This window comes from Chiloscyllium plagiosum, unplaced genomic scaffold (assembly GCF_037043375.1).
Source record: "Chiloscyllium plagiosum isolate Xiang-an unplaced genomic scaffold, Cpla_swu_hap1 HiC_scaffold_5, whole genome shotgun sequence".
In the NCBI taxonomy this organism is placed as follows: Eukaryota; Metazoa; Chordata; class Chondrichthyes; order Orectolobiformes; family Hemiscylliidae; genus Chiloscyllium; species Chiloscyllium plagiosum.
Genome location: NW_028270143.1, coordinates 55,929,254 through 55,954,634, shown reverse-complemented (window position 1 = coordinate 55,954,634; position 25,381 = coordinate 55,929,254). Strand labels below are relative to the sequence as shown.

The following is a 25,381-nucleotide window of genomic DNA, read 5'->3' as shown; positions in this document are numbered from 1 at the left end:
CCACCACCCTCTGCCTTCTATCGAGGAGCCAATTCTATATCCAAATAACTAGTTCTCCCTGTATTCTGTGAGATCTAACCTTGCTAACCAGTCTACCATGAGGAACCTTGTCGAACGCCTTACTTACGTCCATAAAGATCACGATTACCACTCTGCCCTCATCAATCCTCTTTGTTACTTCTTCAAAAACTCAATCAGTTCATGAGACATGATTTCTCATGCACAAAGCCATGTTGACTATCCTTAATCAGTCCCTGCCATTCCAAATCCATGGACATCCTGTTCCTCAGGATCCCCTCCAACAACTTGCCCACCACCGATGTCAGGCTCACCAGTCTTGCAGACAAGCTTCTCTATGTCTGAAAGATGCAATCCAGTTGTTTAGAACTGAAAAGTAAATATTTTGTACAAAGTTAAAAATTTCCTTTTCTGTGCATGATTATTTTAACATAATGCTTTTACATGACTGCAATTTTAAAATGTCTTATGAGCAGCAAGTATACCTGCCGGGGTAGTTTATCATAACAGTCAAGAAACCATAAAAATGTGAATTTTTAAAAATTAATTGATATATTGTTGGCACAAAATGTGGCCACATTCAATTGTGCAGTTGCTCTTTTGGATTACTTATCAAAATTTTGTCCAAAAACCTTTTGCAAATTTTAAAGTGTACAAAACTGTACAAATTCACAAGTTCTTTAAACATTGATTCAGAAACACTTATGGAAACACTTTAACCAATGAGAATGGTCTTGTCATCTTTGGATTTAAACAGAAGTTTTACAGCCATAAAAAAGACTGACTGCATCATAATCTGTCTAAGAAACAAATAGTTCTGTTACTTATTATACTGGAGCAAATTGAGTGGATTCTATGTGTGATAAATTATAATATTGTTTCAGGTTTGAAGATGGCACAATTTCTTTCCTTGATATAATAGCAATAAATCATGGATTTGATGCACTGGATAAATTTACAGGTCAGTTACAAAATATAATATTAAATGTAAGTATAATGTTAAATCTGTTTAAGCTTTATAAGAATTGCATAAAAATGGGTCATAATATTCCAAACCATTGCAATTTTTTAATGGACTAAACTAGTGACAGAGATTGCAAGTGTGTTGAACTCTTAACAGTGAACCTATATCATGTGGATTGCAGAGTTCAAAAGGTGGCTCATGAACATATTCTCAAGGGTAATTAAGGATGGATTTGCCAGCAATGCACATATTCCATGAGTGAATAAAATAAAGTCTTGTATTTATTGGTCAGTGCCACATTGAAAGCAATGGGTGTCTGGAAGTAAGTGACATATGACAGGTTCGAGCCAGGCATGGACAGTAATGAATACTGAGGAGTACGTCAGTAAATCTATTGAGGGCAGATCTTGACTTTGTGCAGTACTCTAAACCAGGTAACAGTGATTCGGTAGCCTATTTCCCATTGCTGTAAATTTCATTTCCATTAATAATTGATAGTTCTGTGGCTTCCTTCTCTGTTGTGATTGTCTATACCTGTAAGCAAGAGGGCTATTTGTTACTGTGCTTGACTGATGTGCCTGGTATGCAAATGTATTCACTCACCTTGTTCACTTCAGTGAAGCCAGTAAAATCTTTTCAATTCATTGCTATATCCTTTGGACAAAGCTGCAAGCATTGCCCAAGTTACCTGCTCCTACTCCTTTCTGCCAGTGACCCATCCCATCCCCTGGACTTGTTGGAGTATATAGTTTTCTCACAATGCCAGTGGAGCACTGAGGATTCTGGCACTACTCTAAAATGAACAGTAGAGTTTTGCTGGAGCCAAGCTATGAGTCTGGAAATGAGTGAATGCACCAATTTTACACACTATTAATCTCATTCAGAACTATCATGAGCAGTTACCATTACAAAAAAAACAGTTGAAAGCCTTCTTCATCACCCTGTCGACCTGTGACTCAATTTTCAAGGAGATTTGAACCTGTACCTCTACATCTCTTTGTTCTATAACACACTCCAGGGCCCTATCATTGACTGTGGAAGTTCTGCCCTGGTTTGTCTTACCAAAAATGCATCACTTCACATTTATCTAAATTAAACTCCATCTGCCATTCCTCAGCCCACTGGCCCAGTTTATCAAGATCTTGCTGCATTCCCAGATATCCTTCTTCACTGCCCTCTATACCACCAATCTTGGTGTCATTCGCAAACTTACTAACCACCCCTCCTAAATTTTCATCCAAATCATTCATGTAAATGGCGAATAGCAGTGGAATTAGCACCGCTCCCTTTGGTACACCGTTCGTCACAGGCCTCCAGTCTGAAAACAACCCTCTATCACACTGCCCTCATCTACTTTCTTGGTCACCTCTTCAAAAAATTGAAATCATATCCATGAGATATGATTTCCCAGGGACAACGCCATGCTGACAATCCCAAATGAGTCCTTGCCTCTCCAAATGCCTGTAGATCCTGTCTCTCAGAATCCCATCTCACAACTTACCCACCATGGATGTTAAGCTCACCAATCTGTAGTTCCCAGGTATTTCCTGAAATGATAGTGAAACAGCAGAATGTAAGCAGTTGAGGTAGTCCATGATGGGGCTGTATTTGAGGGGCTTTCAGGACTATGTCACTGAAGGTGAAGAATCAGTCACTTGTGAAGTTTTAATGAGATTTGGTGACCCACAATGATAACAATGGCTGGATTTGAGTTGTTGAGAAATTGTGAGATCAAACATAACCACATTTGCTGTTTGATGTATTTTGTGTGGTATCTGACCATCGTTTCCTGTTCCCTGGATGCTGCCTGACCTGCTGCGCTTTTCCAGCAACACATTTCCAGATCTGACCATAGTTGTCTGTTACATTTATTCATTTTATTTTAGGCTTGAGATATTAGACTGTATAAGTAATTTCTATTTTTGCACAGTTTTGAACATTTTCTTTTTCCAGGCTATGCATGTCTTAAAAGTTTATTTGTAATCATTATTATTCTTTGATGAACTTACTCGATTCTAATACTAAAATATATACTACAGTATAATACACATGTTGTTGGCCATATTATCACCCTGATTAAATTTAAATTTGTTGTGACCATTACAGGAGTGAAACTAGAAAGGAGTTAATGTACCCCTCCAACCTCAGTCCGCACTCTGAATTCTGTAGTCAGAAGTGAAAGGAATGTGAGAAAGTAATTGCACTTTATCTAGTTTAAAAAAATCATTATTTTGGGGATGCGTATTTCAGAGCCACTTTAGGAAGTTTTGTGTGCATTCCTTGCATTTTACAATACTCCTCTTTTCCTTCCTGTTTTTTCCCTTCCACCTTCCTCTGAAGATTTGGATTTTTTTGTTGCAATATGCGTTCATCTTTATGCATGAGCCAAAACAACTTGTAGTTATGTCATGGCAATTTTACTGGACTAATAATCCAGAGACCCAAGCTAATAGTCCAGGGATGTGAATTCAAATCACATTATTGCAGCTAGACAAATTTAAATTTAATCAATAACCCTGAAATTAAAAGCTAATCTGAATAGTGAAACTATGGAATTGCAGAATAATAAACCTCTGTCCTTTAGGTCAGGAGCCCTGCCATCATTACCCAGTCTAGTCTTCATAATACTCCACACCCAAACATTCTGGTTAACTCTTAAGTATCACCTGATATGATTAAGCATGCTTCTCAGTTGTATTAAAGGCATCAGACTGACAAAAGCACATTACTAGACGTTGTAAAACTCTCCTCACTACCATCTGAGGCAATCTTTTCACACAGAGGGTGGTATGGGTATAGAATGAGCTGCCAGAGGAAGTGGTGGAGACTGGTACAATTGCAACATTTAAAAGGCATTTGAATGGGTATATGAATAGGAAGGGTTTGGAGGGATATGGGCCGGGTGCTGGCAGGTGGGACTAGATTGGGTTGGGATATCTGGTCGGCATGGAAGGATTGTACCGAAGGGTCTGTACACCTCTATGACTCTATGACTCTATCTGAGGACTTGCCATAAATTGGAGAGCTGTTTCACAGAAAAGTCAAGAAACAGCATGAAACAACTTTACTCACTGATTCATACCTTAGAGAAAATATCCCAGACTTTTCCATATCCATCCCTGGGTATGTCCTGATCCATTCACAAGACAAACCCAACATGGTGGGCATGATGACACGGTGGTATAGAGTTGGACTGTTCAACTTCAAACACTATGCAGATTTTTGCCATCAGGTCAAGCAAGTGCAAAGAAACCTTCTTTTGATTTCCATCTATACCCCAATGTCAGTTGATTATTTTGTACTCCTCCGAATTGCATGCATCTTGCATGAAGGATAGCAAGGACACAGAATACACTCTTGGTTAAGGACTTCAATCCCCATCATCAAGAGTGCTTCATAGCAGCACACTGATTGAGCTGGTTGGACCTTAATGAAATAGCTGCCAGATTGGCTCACTGGCAGGGAATGCAGGAAGAAACACATGGGAAAATCATACTTGATCTTGCCATCACCAATACTACCAATCACAGATTTATCTGTCCCTTACCAATTGGTAGAAATGATTACCATAAAGTCCTAGTAGATACAAAGCCCCATCTTCCCGCTGAGAATCCCACCATTATGTTGTGTAGGAGTACCACTGCATTAAATGAGATACATTAAGAACACTTCGTATATCAAGCCACTTTGGAGCAGCGAGAGGCGGGAGGAGGTGACGTTGGTGCAAGGTGATTGTCGGGAAGACCTGTAAGTATATTTAAACTTCTTACCTTCAGGCCAGCAAGGGAGGAGCGAGCAAAGGACTTCTGGGAATGGTAAGTAGAAGAGTTACCCGAGACACTACTCGGGTAGTGTCTCCCACCCATCCTCCTCCTCTAACATAAAAAAGTTGTGGGAGACAGATTGAGAAGCTAAGGTAACTAGTTTATTTCCTAATCCTTTTTTTTAGTAGTCACTTCAGGAGTTAGAATAGTGGGAATGGAGTTTAGGGCAGTGGAATGTTCCTCCTGCAGAATGTGGGAAGTAAGGGTCACCACTAGTGTCCCTGCTGACTACATCTGTGGGAAGTGCACCCAACACTAGCTCCTCAAAAACCGCATTAGGGAACTGGAGCTGGAGTTGGATGAACTTCGGATCATTCGGGAGGCAAAGGGTGTTATTGACAGGACTTACAGAGAGGTAGTCACTCCCCAGATAAAAGAAAAAGACAGATGTATGACAGTTAGGGGACAGAAAGGGAACCGGCAGGCAGTCCAGGTATCCCCTGTGGCCATTCCCCTCAACAATAAGTATACCGTTTTGGATACTGTTGGAGGGGGGGATGACTTACCAGGGAAAAGCAGTGGGGCACATGCTGCTCAAAAGGGAAGGGGGAAGAGGAGCAGAGCAGTAATCATTGGGGACTCGATAGTTAGGGGGACAGATAGGAGGTTCTGTGGGGACGAGAGAGACTCACGGTTGGTGTGTTGCCTCCTGGGTGCCAGGGTCTGTGATGTCTCTGATTGTGTTTTTGGGATCCTTCGGGGCGAGGTCCACATTGGCACCAACGACATAGGTCGGAAGAGAGATGGGGATTTGAGGCAGAACTTCAGGGAGCTAGGATGGAAGCTTAGAGCTAGGACAAATAGAGTTGTTTTCTCTGGTTTGCTGCCTGTGCCACGTGCTAGTGAGGTGAGGAATAGGGAGAGAAAGGAGTTGAACACATGGCTACAGGGATGGTGCAGGAGGGAGGGTTTCGGGTTTTTGGATAATTGGAGCTCTTTCTGGGGTAGGTGGGATCCCTACAAGCAGGATGGTCTTCATCTATACCAGAGGGCTACCAATATCCTGGGTGGGAAATTTGCTAAAGCTATTAAGGTAGATTTAAACTAATACAGCAGGGGGGATGGGAACCAAAATTGTAGGACAGGTACAGAAGAGGATTAGAGTAGGGAGTTCCAAAATCAAGTATCTGACACTGGCAAGCGAGAACCTGGATTGAAGTGTGTGTACTTCAATACGAGGAGCATCTGAAATAAAGTGGGTGAACTGGCAGCGTGGGTTGGTACCTGGGACTTCGATGTTGTGGCCATTACGGAGACATGGATAGAGCAGGGATAGGAATGACTGTTGCAGGTTCCGGGATTCAGATGTTTCAGTAAGAACAGATAAGATGGTAAAAGAGGGGGAGGTGTGGCATTGTTGATCAGGGACAATATTACAGTTGTAGAAAGGATGTTTGGGGACTCGTTAACTGAGGTAGTATGGGCTGAGGTTAGAAACAGGAAAGGAGAAGTCACCATGCTGGGAGTTTTCTATAGGCCTCTGAATAGTCCCACAGATGTAGAGGAAAGGATAGCAAAGATGATTCTCGATAGGAGTGAGAGAGGCAGGGTAGTTGTCATGGGGGACTTCAACTATCCAAATATTGACTGGGATCACTACAGTACAAGTACTATAGATGGGTCAGTTTTTGTCCAGTGTGTGCAGGAGGGCTTCCTGACACAGTATGTAGACAGGCCTACAAGGGGCGAAGCCACTTTAGATTTAGTACTGGGTAACGAGCCTGGCCAGGCATTCGATTTGGAAGTAGGTGAGCACTTTGGAGACACGAACCCCATTCTGTCAGGTTTACTTTAGTGATGGAAAGGGATAGGTGTACTCCACTGAGCAAAAGTTACAGCTGGGGGAAGGGACATTACGATGCAATTAGGAAAGATTTAGGAAGTGTAGAATGGGGAAAGAAAGTGCAGGGGCTGAGCACATTAAAAATGTGGAGCTTATTCAAGGAAAAGCTCCTGTTTGTCCTGGATAAGTATGTACCTGTCGGGCAGGGAGGAAGATATTGAACGCGTGAGCTGTGGTTTACTAAGGAAGTGGAATCCCTGGTCAAGAAGAAGAAGAAGACTTATGTTAGGACAAAATGTGAAAACTCAGGGCGCTTGAGGGTTACAAGAAAGTCAGGAAAGACCTAAAAAGAGAGCTCAGAAGAGCCAGGAGGAGACATGAGAAGTTGTTGGCAGATAGGATCAGGGTTAACCCTAAGGCTTTCCATAGGTATGTCAGGAATAAAAGAATGACGAGAGTTAAATTAGGGCCAATCAAAGATAATAGTGGGAAGTTGTTTGTGGAGTCAGAGGAGATAGGGGAAGCACTAAATAAATAGTGTTCACTATAGAAAATGAAAATGTTGGCGAGGAAGATATGGAGATACTTACATTTAGACTAAAAAAGATTGAGGTTCACAAGGAAGAGGTATTAGAAATACTGCAGAGTGTGCAAATCGACAAGTCCCCTTGGCCGGATGGGATCTATCCTAGGATCCTCTGAGAAGCAAGGGAAGAGATTGCCAAGCCTTTGGCATTGATCTTCAAATCATCATCGTATACAGGAATAGTGCCTGAGGACTGGAGGATAGCAAATGTGGTTCCCTTGTTCAAAAAGGGTGGTAGAGGCAACCCTGGTAATTACAGACCAGTGAGTCTCACTTCAGTTGTTGGTAAAGTGTTGGAAAAGGTTATAAGAGATAGGATTTATAACCATCTAGAAAAGAATAATCTGATCAGGGACAGTCAGCACGGTTTTGTGAAGGGTAGGTCTTGCCTAACGAATCTTATTGACTTTTTTGACAAAGTGACCAAACAGGTAGATGAGAGTAAACCGGTTGATGTGGTGTATATGGATTTCAGCAAGGCGTTCGATAAGGTTCCCCACAGTAGGCTTTATACAAAATGAGGAGGAATGGGATTGTGGGAGACATAGTTTGGATCAGTAATTGGCTTGCTGAAAGAAAACAGAGGGTTGTAGTTGATGGAACATGTTCATCTTGGTGTCCATTTACTAGCGGCGTACCGCAAGGGTTGGTGTTGGGTCCACTGCTGTTCGTCATTTTTATAAATGACCTGGATGAGGGCTTAGAAGGGTGGGTTAGTAAATTTGCGGACGACACTAAGGTCTGTGGAGTTGTGGATAGTGACGAAGGATGTAGTAGGTTGCAGAGAGACATAGATGGGATGCAGAGCTGGGCTGAGAGGTGGCAAATGGAGTTTAATGTGGACAAGTGTGAGGTGATACACTTTGGACGGAGTAATCGGAATGCAAAGTACTGGGCTAATGGTAAGATTCTTGGGAGTGCAGGTGAGCAGAGCGATCTCGGTGTCCATGTACACAGATACCTGAAAGTTGCCACCCAGATTGACAGGGTTGTTAAGAAGGCATACAGTGTTTTGGCCTTTATAAATAGATGGATTGAGTTCCGGAACCAGGAGGTTATGCTGCAGCTATACAAAGCTCTGGTACGGCCACACTTGGAGTATTGTGTACAGTTCTGGTCACCGCATTATAAGAAGGATGTGGAAGCTTTGGAAAGGGTGCAGAGGAGATTTACTAGGATGTTGCCTGGTATGGAAGGAATGTATTACGAGGAAAGGCTGAGGGCCTTGAGGCTGTTCTCGTTAGAGAGAAGAAGGTTGAGAGGTGACTTAATAGAGACATACAAGATAATCTGAGGGTTAGATAGGGTGGACAGGGAGAGCTGTCCACGAGGGAACACAACTTTCAAGTGAGGGGAGATAGGTATAAGACAAATGTCAGAGGTAGTTTCTTTACTCAGAGACTAATAAGGGTATGGAATGCTTTGCCTGCAACGGTAGTAGATTCGCCAAGTTTAAGTGCATTTAAGTCGTCATTGGACAGGCATATAGAATTACATGAAATAGTGTAGGTGGGATGGATTTCAGATTAGTATGACAGGGCGGCGCAATATCGAGGGCCGAAGGGCCTGTACTGCGCTGTAATGTTCTATGTTCTATATAACATCTAACAGATCAAAACTGGGCATTCATGAGGCATGGTGAACCATCTGCTGCAACAAATTGTATTTAACCACAATCTGTATCATTGTGGCCCTGCCAATCCCTCACTCTACCAATACCATCAAACCAGAAAAGTAATCATAGAATTTCCACAGTGTGGAAAGAGGCCATTTGGTCCATCAAGTCTGCACTGACCCTCCAAAGAGCATCCCATCCAGACCATACACCCTATTTACCATGGTTAAACATCTAGCCAAGACATCCTTACACATTCCGCATTTACCATGGTCAATCTACCTAACCTGCATGTCTTTGGATTATGTGAAGGAATTGGTGCACCCAGCGGAAACCCACGAAGACATGGGGGGAAGGTGTAAACTCTACACAGATAGTCATCCAAGACTGGAACCCGGGTCCCTAGTGCTGTGAGCCAGTAGTGCTAACCACAGAACCACCATGCCACCCTTAGTTCAATCTTGGTTTAAAGAGAAGTGAAAGAGAACAAATTAAGAGCAATACCAAGCATACCTAACTGAGATGCCTACCTGAAGAAGTAACACCACAGGACTGTATGTATGCTGAACAGCAGAAAAAGCATGCAATAGAACAAGACAATTCCACAACCAATGGATCAGATCAAATATCTAAGTCCAGTCATGAATGTCGACAGGTGTTTCGTCAAATAACTGGTGGAGAACTCTCAGAAACGTTCTCATCTTCATTGATAGGTGTCCAGTATGTCAGGTCAAAACACAAGTTAAATATGCCAAGTGTATGATCTGTGTGAGCCTTCTCCTAAAACCTCCAGCATCACAAATGTTGATCTTTTGCCTGTTCAATTCACAACACATGACATCAAGGAATGGCTGAAAGCAGTGCACACAGTGAAGGCCACCAAGCCTGAAAATAGGGCGATTATAGTACTCTAAACTTATTATCCAGCACTAGCTCTGCCCGTAGATAAGCGAATCCAATGTTACTCAAATAGTCCTATTTATGAAAAGCAGGACCAATCTAATCTGACCAATTTCTGCCCCAGTAGTCTACGGTTAATCCTCAAATAAGTGATGAGAGTTGATACTGGCATTGCAGTCAAGTGGTAATAACTTATCAACAACTTGGTCAGCAATATTTAGCTTGGGTTCTGCCAGGCTCACTCAGCTTCTGACCTCATTACAGACTTGGTACAAACATGGACAAAAGACCTAAATTCCACAGGTGAGTGACGTGACTTCCCTTCATGTCAAGGTGGCACTTCAACAAGTGTAGCATCAGGAGCTGCAGCAAAGTTGAATTGTATGGTAATCAGAAGAAAATGTCTCCAGTGTTTGGAGTCATATCCGACACATAGAAAAATGGTTGTGGATGTTGAAGCCTTTATCTTAGTCCAAGAACATCACTGCAGGAATTCCTTAGAATAGTATCCAAGGTTTAATCATCTTTAATTGCTTTATCAGTTGCCTTCATCATAAGGTCAGAAGTGGGAATGTTGACCAAGGATTGCACAGCACTCACTGAGATGTAATGAAGCAGTCTATGTCCATCTGCAGAAATACCTGGAAGGCACTGATATGCTAGGCAATGCTCATCTTCAACAAGAGAGTATCTAACCTCTATCCTGAAGTTCAACAAAATCTCAATATCTAGGGAGTTATTACTGAACTGGACCAACCGGGTAAGTAATGTTGCCAAAAGAGTAGGTTGGGACTGAGAAAGCAATGATGAGTAACCCACCTGTTACTCCACATCTACAAGGTGGAAGTAAGAGGTCTGATAGAATACTTGCTACTTGTCTGGATGAATACAGCTCCAACATCACTCAAAGGTCTACAACATTAGAACAAAACATCCTGTTTGTTTGCCATACCATCCACTGTGTTCATCATTCACTTTATACAGAACAAAGTGTGCAACCATATGTGCAATCTATACAACACTGCGACAACTTGCAAAGCTCATTCAATATAATTTGCAAAATGCTGCAGTCTCAGTCCATGCACAGGGAACCCACCACCTGCAAAATCCCTCCAAGCACAGTCACAGTATTATCCTACCTTGGAATTATATTGCCTTTCCTTCACTGGTGCTGAGTCAAAATACTGGATTGAGAGTTTACCTATACTAGATATATAGGTGGTTTAAGACAGCTCACCAACAGCATCTCAAAGCATGGCCAACAAATGTTGGCTTTGGCAGGCATGTTCACAAGTTATGAATGAATAAAAAGATTGTGAATATTGGTAAATTATTCAATCACATGTCAATACTGATCTAGACCCACCAGATGCCCAGAACATAAATTTCTAGTTGGTGCCACCACCTAGTAACCACAAAGATTGGTTGCATTTCTCACTCCACTGTTGAAACTGGTGCATGTATTGTGTGCCCCATCCCAGCAGGGATGAAGTAATTCCTACAAATTAGCCAAAAAGAGTAGCAGGCCTCAGGATTGGGAGCAGTTTAGATTTGTGAAAAGGAGGACGAAGGGTTTGATTAAGAGGGAGAAATAGTGTGCAAGAGTAAGCTTGTAGGAAACATGCAAACTAGTATACAAGCATGCATACAGGTATGTAAAGAGAAAAAGATTAGTGAAGACAAATGTAGATCCCTTCCAATCAGAACCAAGCGAAGTTATAATGGGGAGCAAAGAGATGGCAGGATTTTGGTCCTACCGTCAGAAAAGAAGACACAACTAAAGTCTCAAAAATGTTAGGCAACGCATGGTCTGGTGAGAGAAGAACTGGAGAAAATCAGTATTAGTAGGGAAACGGTGTTCGGAAAATTGATGGGACTAAAGGCCAATAAATCCCCAGAGCCCAATAATCTACATCCCGATTAATAATGTGACCCTAGAAATAGTGGATGCATTGGTCATGGCCTTTCAAGATTCTATAGACTCTGCTAATGTAATTCCACTGTTTTCAAAATAACTGGAAAGAAAACAGGATTACAGAGTGGTTAGCCTGACGCCTGTAGTAGGAACATTGCTAAAGTCCATTGTAAAAGATTTAATAGCAGAACACTTGGAAAACAGTGACATCATTCAGCAGAGTCAGCATGGATTTACGAAACGGAAATCATGCCTGAAAGATCTATTGGAAAGTTTGAAAGATATGCCTAGTAGAGTTGATGAGAGAAAACCAGTGATGTAGCTTATTTGATCTTTCAAAAGTCTTTCAATAATATGCCATATCAGCAATTAGTACATCAAGTTAAATCACATGGGAGTGGGGCAAATGTACTGTCATGGGTAGAGAATTGGTTGACAGACTGGAAGCAAAGAGTCAGAATAAATGGGTCATATTCTGAATGGTAACCAGTGACTAGTAGGGTACCGCAGGGATCAGTGCTTCAACCCCAGCTCTTAGCTATTAACATATACTAATGATTTAGCTGAGGAGACTAAATTTAGTGTCTCCAAGTTTGCTAAAGAATGGGAGGGTGAATTTTGAGAAGGATGTTTCAGTGTGATTTGGACAAGTTGAATGAGTGGGCACATGCATGGTAGATGAAGTATAACGTCCATAAATACGAAGTTATCCACTTTGGTAGCAGAAGCAGAAAGACAGATTCTTAACTGAATGGCGATAGTTTGGGAAGGAAGGACGTATGACAAGGCCTGAGAGTCTTTGTACACCAATTATTGAAAGTAAGCTTGCAGGTGCAGCAGATGGAGAAGAGGTCAAATGGTATGTTGGCCTTCATAACAAGAAGATTTAAGTACAAGAGTACAAGTACAAGATTTAAGTACAAGTACAGTTTTGGTGCAACTGTACTGAGCCTTGGTGAGGCCACCCCTAAATGATTGTGTGCAGTTTTGTCCTCCTCATCTGAGGAAGCATATTCCAGCTATGGAGCAAGTACAACAAATGTTTACCAGACTGATTCCTGGTATGGCAGCATTGACGTAAGACGAGAGACTAAATGAAATAGGACCATATTCACAGGAGTTTAGGAGAATAAATGGTAATCTGATAGAAAACTATAACATTTTATTAGAACTAGTCAGAGCAAATGCAGAATGGATATTCTCAATGATTGAGGAGTCCAAAGCCACGATTATAGTTTAAGTTTGCAGGTAACATCAAAGTTGGAGGTATACTGGACAGCAAAGAAGGTTACCTCAGATTAGAATGAGATTTTGATCAGGTGGGCTAATGGGCTGAGAAATGGCAGATGGAGTTTAATTTAGATAAATGTGAGATGCTGCATTTTGGGAAAGCAAATCCCAGCAGGACTTATAACTTAATGGTAAGGTCCTAGGGACTGTTGCTGAACAAAGAGACCTTGGATTGCAGGTTCATAGTTCCTTGAAAGTGGAGTCGTAGGTAGATAGGATAGTGAAGAAGGCATTTAGTATGTCTTTATTGGTCAGAGTATTGAGTACAGGGGTTGGGAGGTCATGTTGCGGCTGTACAGGACATTGGTAAGGCCACTGGTGGAATATTGCGTGCAATTCTGGTCTTCTTCCTATCAGAACCCTTTGTGAAACTTGAAAGGGTTCAGGAAAGACTTACGAGGATGTGGCAGGGTTGAAGGATTTGAGCTATAGGGAGAGGTTGAATAGGCTGGGGCTGTTTTTCCTGGAGCATCGGAGGCTGAGGGGTGACCTTATAGAGGCTTATAAAATCATGAGAGGCATGGATAGGATAAATAGACAAAGTCTTTACGCTGGGGTTGGGGAGTCCAGAACTAGAGGGCAAAGGTTTAGGGTGAGAGAGAGGAAAGATATAAAAGAGACCTAAGAGGCAATCTTTTCACGCTGAGGGTGGTACGTATATGGAATGAGGCTTGTACAATTGCAACATTTAAAAAGCATCTGGATGAGTATATGAATAGAAAGGGTTTGGAGGGATATAGACCAGGTGAGACTAGATTGGGTTGGGATATCTGGTCGGCATGGACGGATTGGACTGAAGGGTCTGTTTCTGTGCTGTACATCTCTATGAATCTTCTGATACAGGTAGGCCATTTAGAGCTGAGATAAAGACAAATTTCTTCACTCAATAATGAGTGTGTGGAATTTTCTGCCTTAGAAAGTGTTTGATGACAAAACATTGAATTTTTCAAGAAGGAGATAGATGTTGGGGCAAAAGGGGTTAAAGGATATGGAGAGTAAGTGGGAACAGGGTACTAAGTTGGATGATCAGCCATGATAATACTGAATGGCAAATTGGGCTAACAGGACCGAATAGCTTACCGCTGTTACTATTTATCTATATTTCTTTGTTTCAACATGCATTATGAATCAAACTGAGACTTTACAGGTTTGCGTAGTTCAGCTATTTGCAAATTTAACCAGCACACCAATAAAGGTATCAGCTTAGCCTACTTAAAAAATTCTTTAACACTGCTGTTGAAGATCATTTCGCAGTCATATGCCAAACAATCCACACCGTCCTCCAAAGAAATATTAAACTTCATTGCACTTAAAGACCATTTTGCCAGATTTAATACATTTAATGAATTTTAATACAGAATGAAATTTCCCAGATGTCTAAAATATTAATCACCAGCTGCTAAACTATATTGATTAATATATAATACAGAACCAACCAATGTGCTAATTTAAAAAAAACAGGCATTTATTGGTTTTCTGTCCCACTTAAACTACTATTAACACCAGGTTTACATAGCTATAAAAAACATGATTTCCACAGGAGAATAAAATCATTCATTTTTTTCAAACAAATGATTGCTTATTTTGTAATGTTAATTGCATGAATAATTTGAAATGACATAACATAGAAATATAGGTCCTAAATGGCCCATGCCATGTATTTAAACTGTGACCCCTTGTTCTGGGTAAATAAAAGCTCAATAACTGCTGCACAAGACCTTTTGGAGTCTCAACAGGGAGATTTTAATTTGTCCCTAATTAGTTGATTGGAAGGCTGGTTTGTAATGTAGAGTGATGCCAACAGCGTGGGTTCAATTTCTACACCAGCTGAGGTTACTATGAAGGAATCTCCTTTTCAACCTCTCTCCTAGCCTGAGGCATGGTGGCCCTAAGGTTAAACCAACACCAGTCACCTCTTTTTAAAGAGAGAGCAGGCCTTTGGTCTGGTAAGACTATGGTGACTGTTTTTTTACATCTCTTCAACTTCCCTCGTTCTTAGAATCCTTCTTCCTCACTGGGATATATCTTTTCTGTGAGCCATAAACTGTTTGCTTAAATATTTACCATTGTTCCAAAACACTTTTAACTGCTAAATTTCTATGCTACTTCATTCCTATGTAAATACCATTCTTTCACTTAGCACAAATGTTCTGACCCAAGTTCCTCACCCTCATATTGAATACTAAATTCTGCTGTGTTATGGTCACTGCTTTTTAGGGCATCTTTTACTCTGATATCATTTATTAAACCTGCCTCATTACACATCACCAGATCTAAAATACCCTCATTCCAGGATCCACAGCATATTGTTTTGGGGTACTGTCCCAAATAGACTGTGAATTCTTCCTCATGGTTGCTTCTCCTAATCTGACTATCCCAGTCGATATGAACATTAAAGTCATTCATGATTAATATACTGCCTTTATTATATGTCTTCATGATCTCTTGATTTATCCTCTGTGCTACCAGATAGCTTATAGAAAATTCCTATCAGAGTCTTTTTTTTTCATTTTCATTTCTTACTACCACCCATATGGATTCTACATCTTTCTATCATTTCTTGCATTTGTACTTATTCCATCCTATACTGACAATGCTACCCCATCATCCTTTCCTTCCTACATGACCTTCAAAAAAATCAAATGCCCAAAGTGTTTAGTTCCCAACTTTGATCTTATAAGTATGTCCCCATAATGGCTACACGATAATACCCATTAACCTGTATTTGTGCCATCAATTCAAAATCAATTCATTTATCCTGATTGCTGCGAGCATTCAAGTTCAAGAGACATCAATTTTGCATTTTTACCATTCTTCCATCTTTGACACAGTTTACTCCTATTTTTCGATGTCTGCATTCTCTCCCTTCCTGTTCCACTTTGAATATCACTATTCAAATAGCTGCCCTGGAATGCTGCCATATCCTCTTGCTCTGTAAGCTTACAGTTCTGCTCCCCCAAACCACTGTACACCTGTCCTTTGCCCCGTACCTGCCTAATTAGTTTAAAGCCCTCACTCCAACCCTACTCATTCAATTTGCCAGGACATTGGTCCCAACACAGTTCCAGTGAAGCCCATCCCACTGGAACAGTTCCTTTCCACCCTAGTACTGGTCCCAGTGGCCATCTGGAGATCAGTCTGTAACTTTCAAGTGAATCTAGAACATGGATGAACAGTATACTTGTCTTTTTTAGACAGATAACGTGTAAAGCTGAAAATTGGTGCCTTATATTTTTGTAGGACGATGATTACTGTTTGTAAGTGCAAATTGGTGGAGCATATGTCCCGGGTATTGAAATCAGACCATCGGTATGTTATATTTCAGAAAGCCAGTTTGCAAAGGATAGAATTGGTGCCATTCTTTACACACATTTATAGAATTACACATTAGTAGCATGCATCTCCTAACCAGAATAAGCTAGATTTATTACGATGCAGAAAAAGGCTGTTCAGCCCATCATGCCTTCAGCAGCTCTATTATCTACTGCCAGTCTCCTGCCTTTTCCCCATGTCCAGGCATACCATTACTATCAAACAATTATTTAATGCTTTCTTGAGTGCATTAAATGAAACATCCTTCACCACATTTCTAGGCAGCGCATTCTATACCCGAACTACTCACTGAATGAAAACCTTTTTCTGACCTTTGCTTCATTTGCATATATTGAAGAACGCATTTGGCATGCTTGCTTCTATCGGTGAGAGCATTGAGTACTGGAGTTGGGCTTCATGTTACAGCTGTGGAAGTTGTTGATAAGGCCACATTTAGGATATTGTGTACAATTTTGATCACCCTGCTGTAGGAAGGATGTTATAAAGTTGGAAAGAGTGCAAAAAAGATTTGCAAGGATATTACTAAGACTAGAAGGTTTGAGTTATAAGGAGAGGCTGAATGGGCTGGCACTTTTTTTTTCCTGGAGCGTAGGAGGATGAGAGGTGCCCTTATAAAATCATAAGGTGAATATCCAAGATCCTTTCACCTGGGTAGGAGATTCCAAAACTAGAGAGCATAGGTTCAAGATGAGAGGAGAAAGATTTAAAAGGGACCTGAGAGGCATTTTTTTCACACAGGGGGTGATGTGTATATGGAATGTGCTGCCAGAGAAAGTGATATGGGTGGTACAGTTACTGCATTTAACATATTCATGTACATGCATAAGAAATGTTTAGAGGGATATGGGCCAAACACTTGCAAATTGTTTAGTTTAGGAAAGATTGTTAGCATGGATGAGTTGGACTAACGGACCTGTTTCTGTGCTGTATGACTCTATACCTTCTTGTTCTTGCTTCTTTTAAAAGCCAAAACAGCTTCTCTCTATCTACTCTTGCCAACTTGCTCATGGTTTTGAAAATCTCATTCAGCTCCCCTTTCAGCCTTCTTCTCTCCAGGGAGACCCAGCTTCTTTAATCTTTGCACATGACTAAAGATTTTCATACCTGGAACCATGCTAGTAATCACTTTTGCTCTCTCTCTAATTTATTCACAACTTTTCTATGACCTAGGACCCAATACTCAATGACATACCCCAGCTGAGGTCCAATAAGTGCCTTGTGGAAGTCCACGATCATCTCCTTGCTCTTGTATTCTCTACCATACTCATAAAGCCAAGAAGACAGCTTTATTTATGACTCTCTCCACCTGTCTTGCCACCTTCAATGATCTGCGCACATATACAACCATGTCCCTGTGCTCCTGCACTCCCTTTAGAACTACACCCCCTACATTTTAGTGTTCTTCCAGTCAAAGTGCATCATCTCATATTTTTCTGTATTAAACCTCATCTGCCACCTATCCACCCATTCCACCAACTTGTCAATGTCCTTTTGAAGTTCCACACCATCCTCCTCACAGTTTACAATTCTTCCAAGTTTAGTGTCATCTGGAAACTTTGAAATTATTCCCTGCAAACCAAGATCTAGATCACTAATATATAACCAGGAAAAGCAAGGGCCCCAATACTGACCCCTGAAGAGCTGCGCTACAAACATACCTGCTTCCTGAAAAATAACCATGAACCATTATTCTATTTTTTATCACTTAGCCAATCTTGTATCCACATTGTCATTGTCTCTTTTACTCTATGACTGGCAACTTCCTTCACAGGTTTGTTGTGAGGCATTGTATCAAGCGCCTTCTGGAAACCATGTATATTACATCAAAAACATAACCCTCATCAATCCTCTCCATTACTCCTTTCAAAACCTCCATCAAGTTAGTTTCACACAAATTCCACTTTAAAAATCTATGTTGACTCTTTCTAATCAACTCAGCTTTTCCATGTTTCTACTGATTCTATCCCGCCAAATAATTGTTTCCAAATGTTTTCCGATTACTTAACTAAACTAAACTAAACTAACTGCCCAATAATTGCTTGGATTAGCTTTCCAACCTTTTGTGAACATAGGCATTATGTTGACAATTCCCCAGTCTTCTATTACCTCCCTGCAGTCTAAGAAAGACTGAAATATTTTGGCCAGTGGCTCCATAATCTGTACCCTTACTTCCTTCAAAATCCTTGGGTGCATCTTATCTACTCCTGGTGCCTTGGTAACTTTAAGTGCAAACAATCTATCCAAAAAGTAGAACGGTACATCACAGGAATTGTCCCTTAGGCCCACCAAGTCTTGGCCAACCATGATATCATTCTAACCTAAAAGACTTGTTCCTTATTAATTCTGAACCCTCCTCGTTTCAGAGTTTCTTTCACTTTCATGCTAGCCTGGGCAGCGTCCACGTCTTTTGTAAAAACACATGCAAAGCATTAATTTAATACTTCAGCCATGCCGCTGCCCCTGTCTTTAAATTCTCTTTTTGGTTTCTGATCAGCCCTATTCCTCCTTGAACCAGTCTCTTACTGTTATATACCTATAGAAGACTTTGGAATTTCCCTTTATGTGAGTAGCTTTTCTTTCTCATAATCCTGTTTGCTTTTTACCTTCCCCAAACCTTCAGTATTTCTGCTGATTTTCATTTGTATTTTCTGCAGTATACCTGTTAATTTCTTTCTAATTAACCTTTTCTTTCTAATGTTAATTCTACGGTTAAGTTTCAGACTGTTTCTGTTTATAAGAGCTTCAGCTAAATCGCCAGTTCATGCCCGCAACTGCACACAATGAAATACAATTAATATGTAGTCAAAATGGTGGACTCGTTGTCAAAGACCTTCAGATCCTTTGTTCTTTTGTCAGAAACTCCGTCACCTCAGGCCTGACCAATTAGCTAGCTCAGTGTAAGAACCTGCTTTTGCATAACTGATGTAGCATTGTGTCTGTTTGACATCTAGAAAAGTTAGATTTTTAAAATACATTTTTGAGCATTATTTCTTCTTTAAAAAATGTTGTTCAAGTTAGAATTTATTTCTCTGTATACCTAAAAGCTTTTGAATAGAACAAAATAATCTAGTAGCAAAAGAAAATATGAATTAGTTCCTGTGTCCCTGGAGCAAATTAGGAACGATTGACCTTGAGATAACTTTCATTAAGCCTATAGGCATCAAATTTTATATTGCGCAACTTCTTCAGGCTGTTGCCCTTCTCCATCCAACCTTTTAGTTCATTTATCACTCTATTCCCTATTCCCTTCAGTTCAACCTTCTGCTCTTGTCTTTTTCAACCCAGCTCAAATTTGCACTTCTCTCTTCAAGTTGACACATGGTTATTATTATAGTCAAGCAGGCATCTTTAACAATGAGTATGCAACTTTAGTACATCGGATGTTATAACAAAAAGCGTGTGTGTTAAACTACAGAAATCCACCCTGCTGTTTATTTCAAACCAGAGACTTTAATTACAGTTTATCACATCAAATAATGTGAGAATTTTGAATTAATTCTTTTAGTGAACATGGTGGTGTTTTCTCCAGGTGAACAATTGATTAAATTATGGAGCCCATAGTAACGCACGCATCTTTTTTGCAATGATATGCAAAATATGCAATTTTTTTGTACAGAGCTGCCAAGAAATAATAAGATGCTACTGTATGAGTATTAGGGATTGTGGAAATTGTACAGAAGAAAAATGGTGTGGTAGGCATGAAATAAAACAAAATGATAGAAAAATAGGTCTGTGGGCATTTGGAAAGAAAAACCTTTTACTGAAGTGAAGCTATTTTGCCTTTGATTTATTGGCTAACTTTATTAATGTAGTGAGAATGCATAGCTAAAAGCTAACTGTAGTTAAATTTCATATCCTAGTCTAATGCAAATATTGCAAAGATTATAAACTAGTTTTTAAATAATAGACCTTATAGGAGGCAAATTATGTGTCCTGTGCACTCTGTTCAGTTACATGTGAAACTAACACTTGTTTTTTTAATCCAAATATTTTTTCAAGTTTTTCAAATGCATTTTTGTTTGCAAAATATGTTGAAACTGTGATTGCTGAATTGAGTGGAGGGGAATCTCACAGAAAGAATGTGCTAGGAACTTTTAAGAATTAATTCAGGCCATTTCACCTCATGCATTTGTAAGAAATATTAAAAATGACTGTGGGTAATATTTTAGTTTAAACTATGAGTAATTCAGTCAAAAAATATTTTCTTTTCAAGCTTCTACATATTTTCTGCTAATCACTTCCTCATCTTTTGTTCAAAAAGTGCTTGTAAGTTAAATCCTACATGAGATTTCATGTTAATACTGTACCATTTATCAAAGAACATTTATAGCACAGTGAGAAACTATTCAATACATCGTTTTTGTATCATTCTTTGAAACATTAATCTAAAACTATTCCTACCCTCTCTTCCCTCCCCAGGGGTCTATATTTTTTATTTGAATATTTAATCTAATTCACTTATTTATCCAATCTTCCCAAAAACATGTGAAGATCTCTGCTTTAGCCATTTTCTATGAAAGAGGTTTCCCTGCACTAAAACCATATACTTGAAGATACCTCTGTTAGTATCGCCCCAACTTTCATAATTGTAATTTAACATAGACAACCTTTAATCATTAACTCTGGAGGGAAGTAAAGGGTGATATAACATTTACTAAAAAAGTAAAAAATAAATATTTTAACAGCAAATGGCATTGCATTATTCTGTACTATTCTTGTCACCTTCTAAGAATTACAGTGAACTTGGTACAAATGACTGGCTAAAGAATGAATATCTGTAAAGGAGCACAATTTATATAATTATACTGTATTTGTTCTTATCCTGACATGTAAAAGAGGCAATTATAAGTACTTAGCTTTTTCTTTTTACTGACATTACTTGCTACAAATGGTTTAACTCCAGTTAAGTAGTTATTATTGAAGTAATTGAGGAATGCAGTTTTTCTTTCTTTTATTTGCACTGTGATGCACCATGCATCATCCACCTCTTACTTCAAAAGAAAACAAGTTGACTGATTCATTTGAGCTTTCTCCAAGGTTGCTGCATAATCTCTTACAAGCACAAGATGTAAAAGCTGGAGTAGGCCATTTGGCCCTTTTACAGCCTGGTTTGGTATTCAGCAAGAATGTGACCGATCCTCTACCATAATTCCACCTTCCCTCACTTCCTCATATTCATTAGTTCACTTAGTGTCCAAAAATCTGTCAATTTCTATTTTGAAGAGTTGGAGATACTAACCTCATGGTGGAGCTAACCTCATTAATGATTACCATGACAACTAATATCAATTTTTGTAAAAATTCATCTGGTGTGTTTATTGTCCTGCCAGGAAGGAAGTCTAACATATGTAGGGTCATAGAGGCTCTTGTGGTGTATTGGTTGTGTGACTACCTTTTGAGTCCTCCCTGTTTCTGAGCAGGTTTAGTAGAAAATTAGAAGTCTGCAACAGAAAAAAGGCCCTTTGACCCATCAAGTCTGTACCAGTCAGAAACAACCACCTAACTAATCTAACCCCAATTTCTAGCATATGGCCCATAACTTTGTTTGCCTTGGCATTGCACGTGTCTCTCTAAATACTACTTAAATGTTATGAACATTTCTGCATCTACTACTGTTATAGGTAGTGACATCTAGCATGCACCTGGGACCTCGATGTTGTTGCCATTTTTGAGATATGGATAGAGCAGGGACAGGAATAGTTGCTACAGGTTCCAGGATTTAGATGTTTCAGTAAGACTAGAGAAGCTGGTAAAAGAGGGGGACATGTGGCATTATTAGTCAAGGACAGTATTATGGTGGCAGAAAAGACATTTGAGGACTTGTCTTCTGAACGAGTATAGGCTGAGGTTAGAAATAGGAGAGGAGAGGTCACCCTGTTGGGAGTTTTCTATAGGCCTCTGAATAGTTTCAGAGACATAGAGGAAAGGATAGCAAAGATGATTCTAGGTAGGAGCGAGACTAATAGGGTAGTTGTTTAGGGGGCCTTTAACTTTCCAAATATTGACTGGAAATATTATAGTTTTGGGAATTTAGATGGATCAATTTTTGTCCAATGTGTGCAGGAGGGTTTCCTGACACCGTATGTAGACAGACCAACAAGGGGCAAGGCCACATTGGATTTGTTATTGGGTAATGAACTCGGCCAAGTGTTAGATTTGGAGGTAGGTGAGCACTTTCGTGATAGTGACCACAATTCGGTTATGCTTACTTTAGCGTTGGAAAGGGATAGATATATACCGCAGGGCAAGCGTTATAACTGGGGTAAGGTAATTATGATGCGATTAGGCAAGACTTAGGATGCATAAGATAGGGAAGGAAACTGCAAGGGATGGGCACGATAGAAATGTGGAGCTTATTCAAGGAACAGCTGTTGTACATCCTTGAAAGTATGTACCTGTCAGGTAGGAAAGAAGTGGCCGATCGACGGAGCTGTGGTTTACTAAGGACATTGAATCTTTTTGTCAAGAGGAAGAAGAAAGCTTATGTTAGGATGAGATGTGAAGGATCAGTTAGGGGCACTTGAGAGTTACAAGTTAGCCAGGAAAGACCTAAAGAGAGAACGAAGAAGAGTCAGGAGGGGACATGAGAAGTCATTGGCAGATGGGATCAAGGAAAACCCTAAAGTTTTCTATAGGTATATCAGAAATAAAAGAATGACTAGAGTAAGATTAGGCCAATCAAGGACAGTAGTGGGAAGTTGTGCGTGGAGTCTGAGGAGATAGGAGAAGCGCTAAATGAATATTTTTCATCAGTATTCACACTGGAAAAAGACATTGTTGTTGAGGAGAATACTGAGTTGCAGGCTACTAAACTAGACGGGATTGAGGTTCATAAGGAGGAGTTGTTAGCAATTCTGGAAAGAGTGAAAATTGATAAGTCCCCTGGGCTGGATGGGATTTATCATAGGATTCTCTGGGAAACCAGGGAGGATATTGCAGAGCCTTTGGCTTTGACCTTTATGTCATCATTGTCTGCAGGAATAATGCCAGAAGACTGGAGGATAGCAAGTGTTGTCCTGTTGTTCAAGAAGGTGAGTAGAGACAACCCTGATAATTATAGACCAGTGAGCCTTACTTTGGTTGTGGGTAAAGTGTTGAAAAAGCTTATAAGAGATAGGATTTATGATCATCTAGAAAGGAATAAGTTGATTCGGGATAGTCAGCATGGTTTTGTGAAAGGTACCTCACAAACCTTATTGAGTTCTTTGGGAACGTGACCAAACAGATGGATGAGGGTAAAGCGGTTGATGTGGTGTATATGGATTTCAGTAAGACGTTTGATAAGATTCCCCATGGTAGTCTATTGCACAAAATACGGAGATGTGGGATTGAGGGTAATTTAGCAATTTGGATCAGTAATTGGCTAGCTGAAAGAACAAAGAGGGTGGTGGTTGGTAGGAAATATTCACCCTGGAGTTCAGTTAGGATTTGTCTTGGGGCAACTGCTGTTTGTCATTTTTATAACTGACCTGGATAGGGCGTAGAAAGATGGGTTGGTAAATTTGCAGATGATGCTAAGGTCGGTGGAGTAGTGGACATTGTCAAAGGATGTTACAGGTTACAGAGGGTCGTAGATAAGCTGCAGAGCTGGGCTGAGAGTTAGCAAATGGAGTTTAATGTGGTAATGTGTGAGGTTCAGTTTGGAAGGAGCAACAGGACTGCAGAATACTGGCCTAATAGGAAGATTCTTGGCAGAGTAGATGAGCAGAGAGATCTCTGTGTTCATGTACATAGATCCCTGAAAGTTGCCACCCAGGTTGATAGCATTGTTAAGAAGGCATACAGTGTGTTAGGTATTATTGGTAGAAGGATTGAATTTCGGAGCCACGAGGTCATGTTGCAACTGTACAAAACTCTGGAGTATTGTGTACAGTTCTGGCCACTGTATTATTGGAAGGATGTGGAAGCTTTGGAATGGGTTCAGAGGCGATTTACTGGAATGTTGCCTGGTATGGAATGCAGGTTAAGTCTGTGGTTAAGAAAGCAAATGTAGTGTTGTCATTTATCACAAGAGGATTGGAATGTAAAAGCAGCGATGTGCTGCTGAGACCTTGTAAAGCTCTGGTTAGGCCCCATTTAGAATACTGTGTCCAGTTTTGGGCCCCACATCTCAGGAAGGACATTGTGGCACCGGAACGTGTTCAGCGAAGATTCACACAGATGATCCCTGGAATGGTAGGCCTAACATAGGATGAACGGCTGAGGATCCTAGGATTGTATTCATTAGAGTTTAGAAGATTGAGGGGAGATCTAATAGAAACTTACAAGATAATGCATGGCTTAGAAAGCATGGACGCTGGGAATTTGTTTCCATCAGGCGGGGATACTAGGACCCTTGGGATTAGTGGAGGTCAATTTAAAACAGAAATGAGGAGACATTTCTTCAGCCAAAGAGTGGTGAGCCTGTGGAATTCATTGCCATGGAGCGCAGTGGAGACCGGGACGTTAAATGTTTTCAAGGCAGAGATTGATATAATCTTAATCTCGCAAGGAATTAAGGGATATTGGGAGAGTATGGATAAGTGGCATTGAAATGCCCATCAGCCATGATTGAATGGCTGAGTGGACTCAATGGGCCGAATGGCCTTACTTCCATTCCTGTGTCTTATGGTCTTATGGAGGGAAGGTCTGATGAGGAATGGCTGAGGGACGTGAGGGTGTTTTCATTAGTGAGAAGAAGGTTGAGAGGTGACTTAATTGAGACATATAAAATGATCAGAGGATTAGATAGGGTGGACAGTGAGACCCTTTTTTCTCAGATGGTGATGGCTAGCTTGAGGAGACATAGCTTTAAATTGAGGGGTGATAGATATAGGTAGTTTTGTGGAACACCCTGACTGCAACTGTACTAGACTTGTCAACGTTAAGGGAATTTGAATGGTCATTGGATAAGCATTTGGATGAAAATGGAATAGTGTAGGATAGATGGGCTTCAGATTAGTTCCACAGGTCAGCGCAACATTGAGGGCTGAAGGGCCTGTCCTGTACTGTCATGTTCTATGTTGTTATTTCTATAACTACTAAGTTGTGGCACCAGAAGTAATTTGGAAATTACTATCTTTTGGTTCCTACTATTTAACCTATTTCCCACCTCCCTAAATACTGCTTGCAGGACCTTCTCCCTTTTTGTACCTGTTTCGTTTGTACCAATAT

At 40.3% G+C, this 25,381-nt stretch overlaps 1 protein-coding gene across 1 annotated transcript in view; it reads left to right on the top strand.

Annotated features, from left to right (window-relative positions):
- The window catches only part of mocos (molybdenum cofactor sulfurase), a 234,128-nt gene that overhangs the window by 55,734 nt on the left and 153,013 nt on the right, over positions 1–25,381 (top strand). Inside the window, exon 5 of the mRNA XM_043690069.2 lies at positions 903–979. Coding sequence (XP_043546004.2) covers positions 903–979 — 77 coding nt within the window. The remainder of the gene's footprint in view (positions 1–902; positions 980–25,381) is intronic.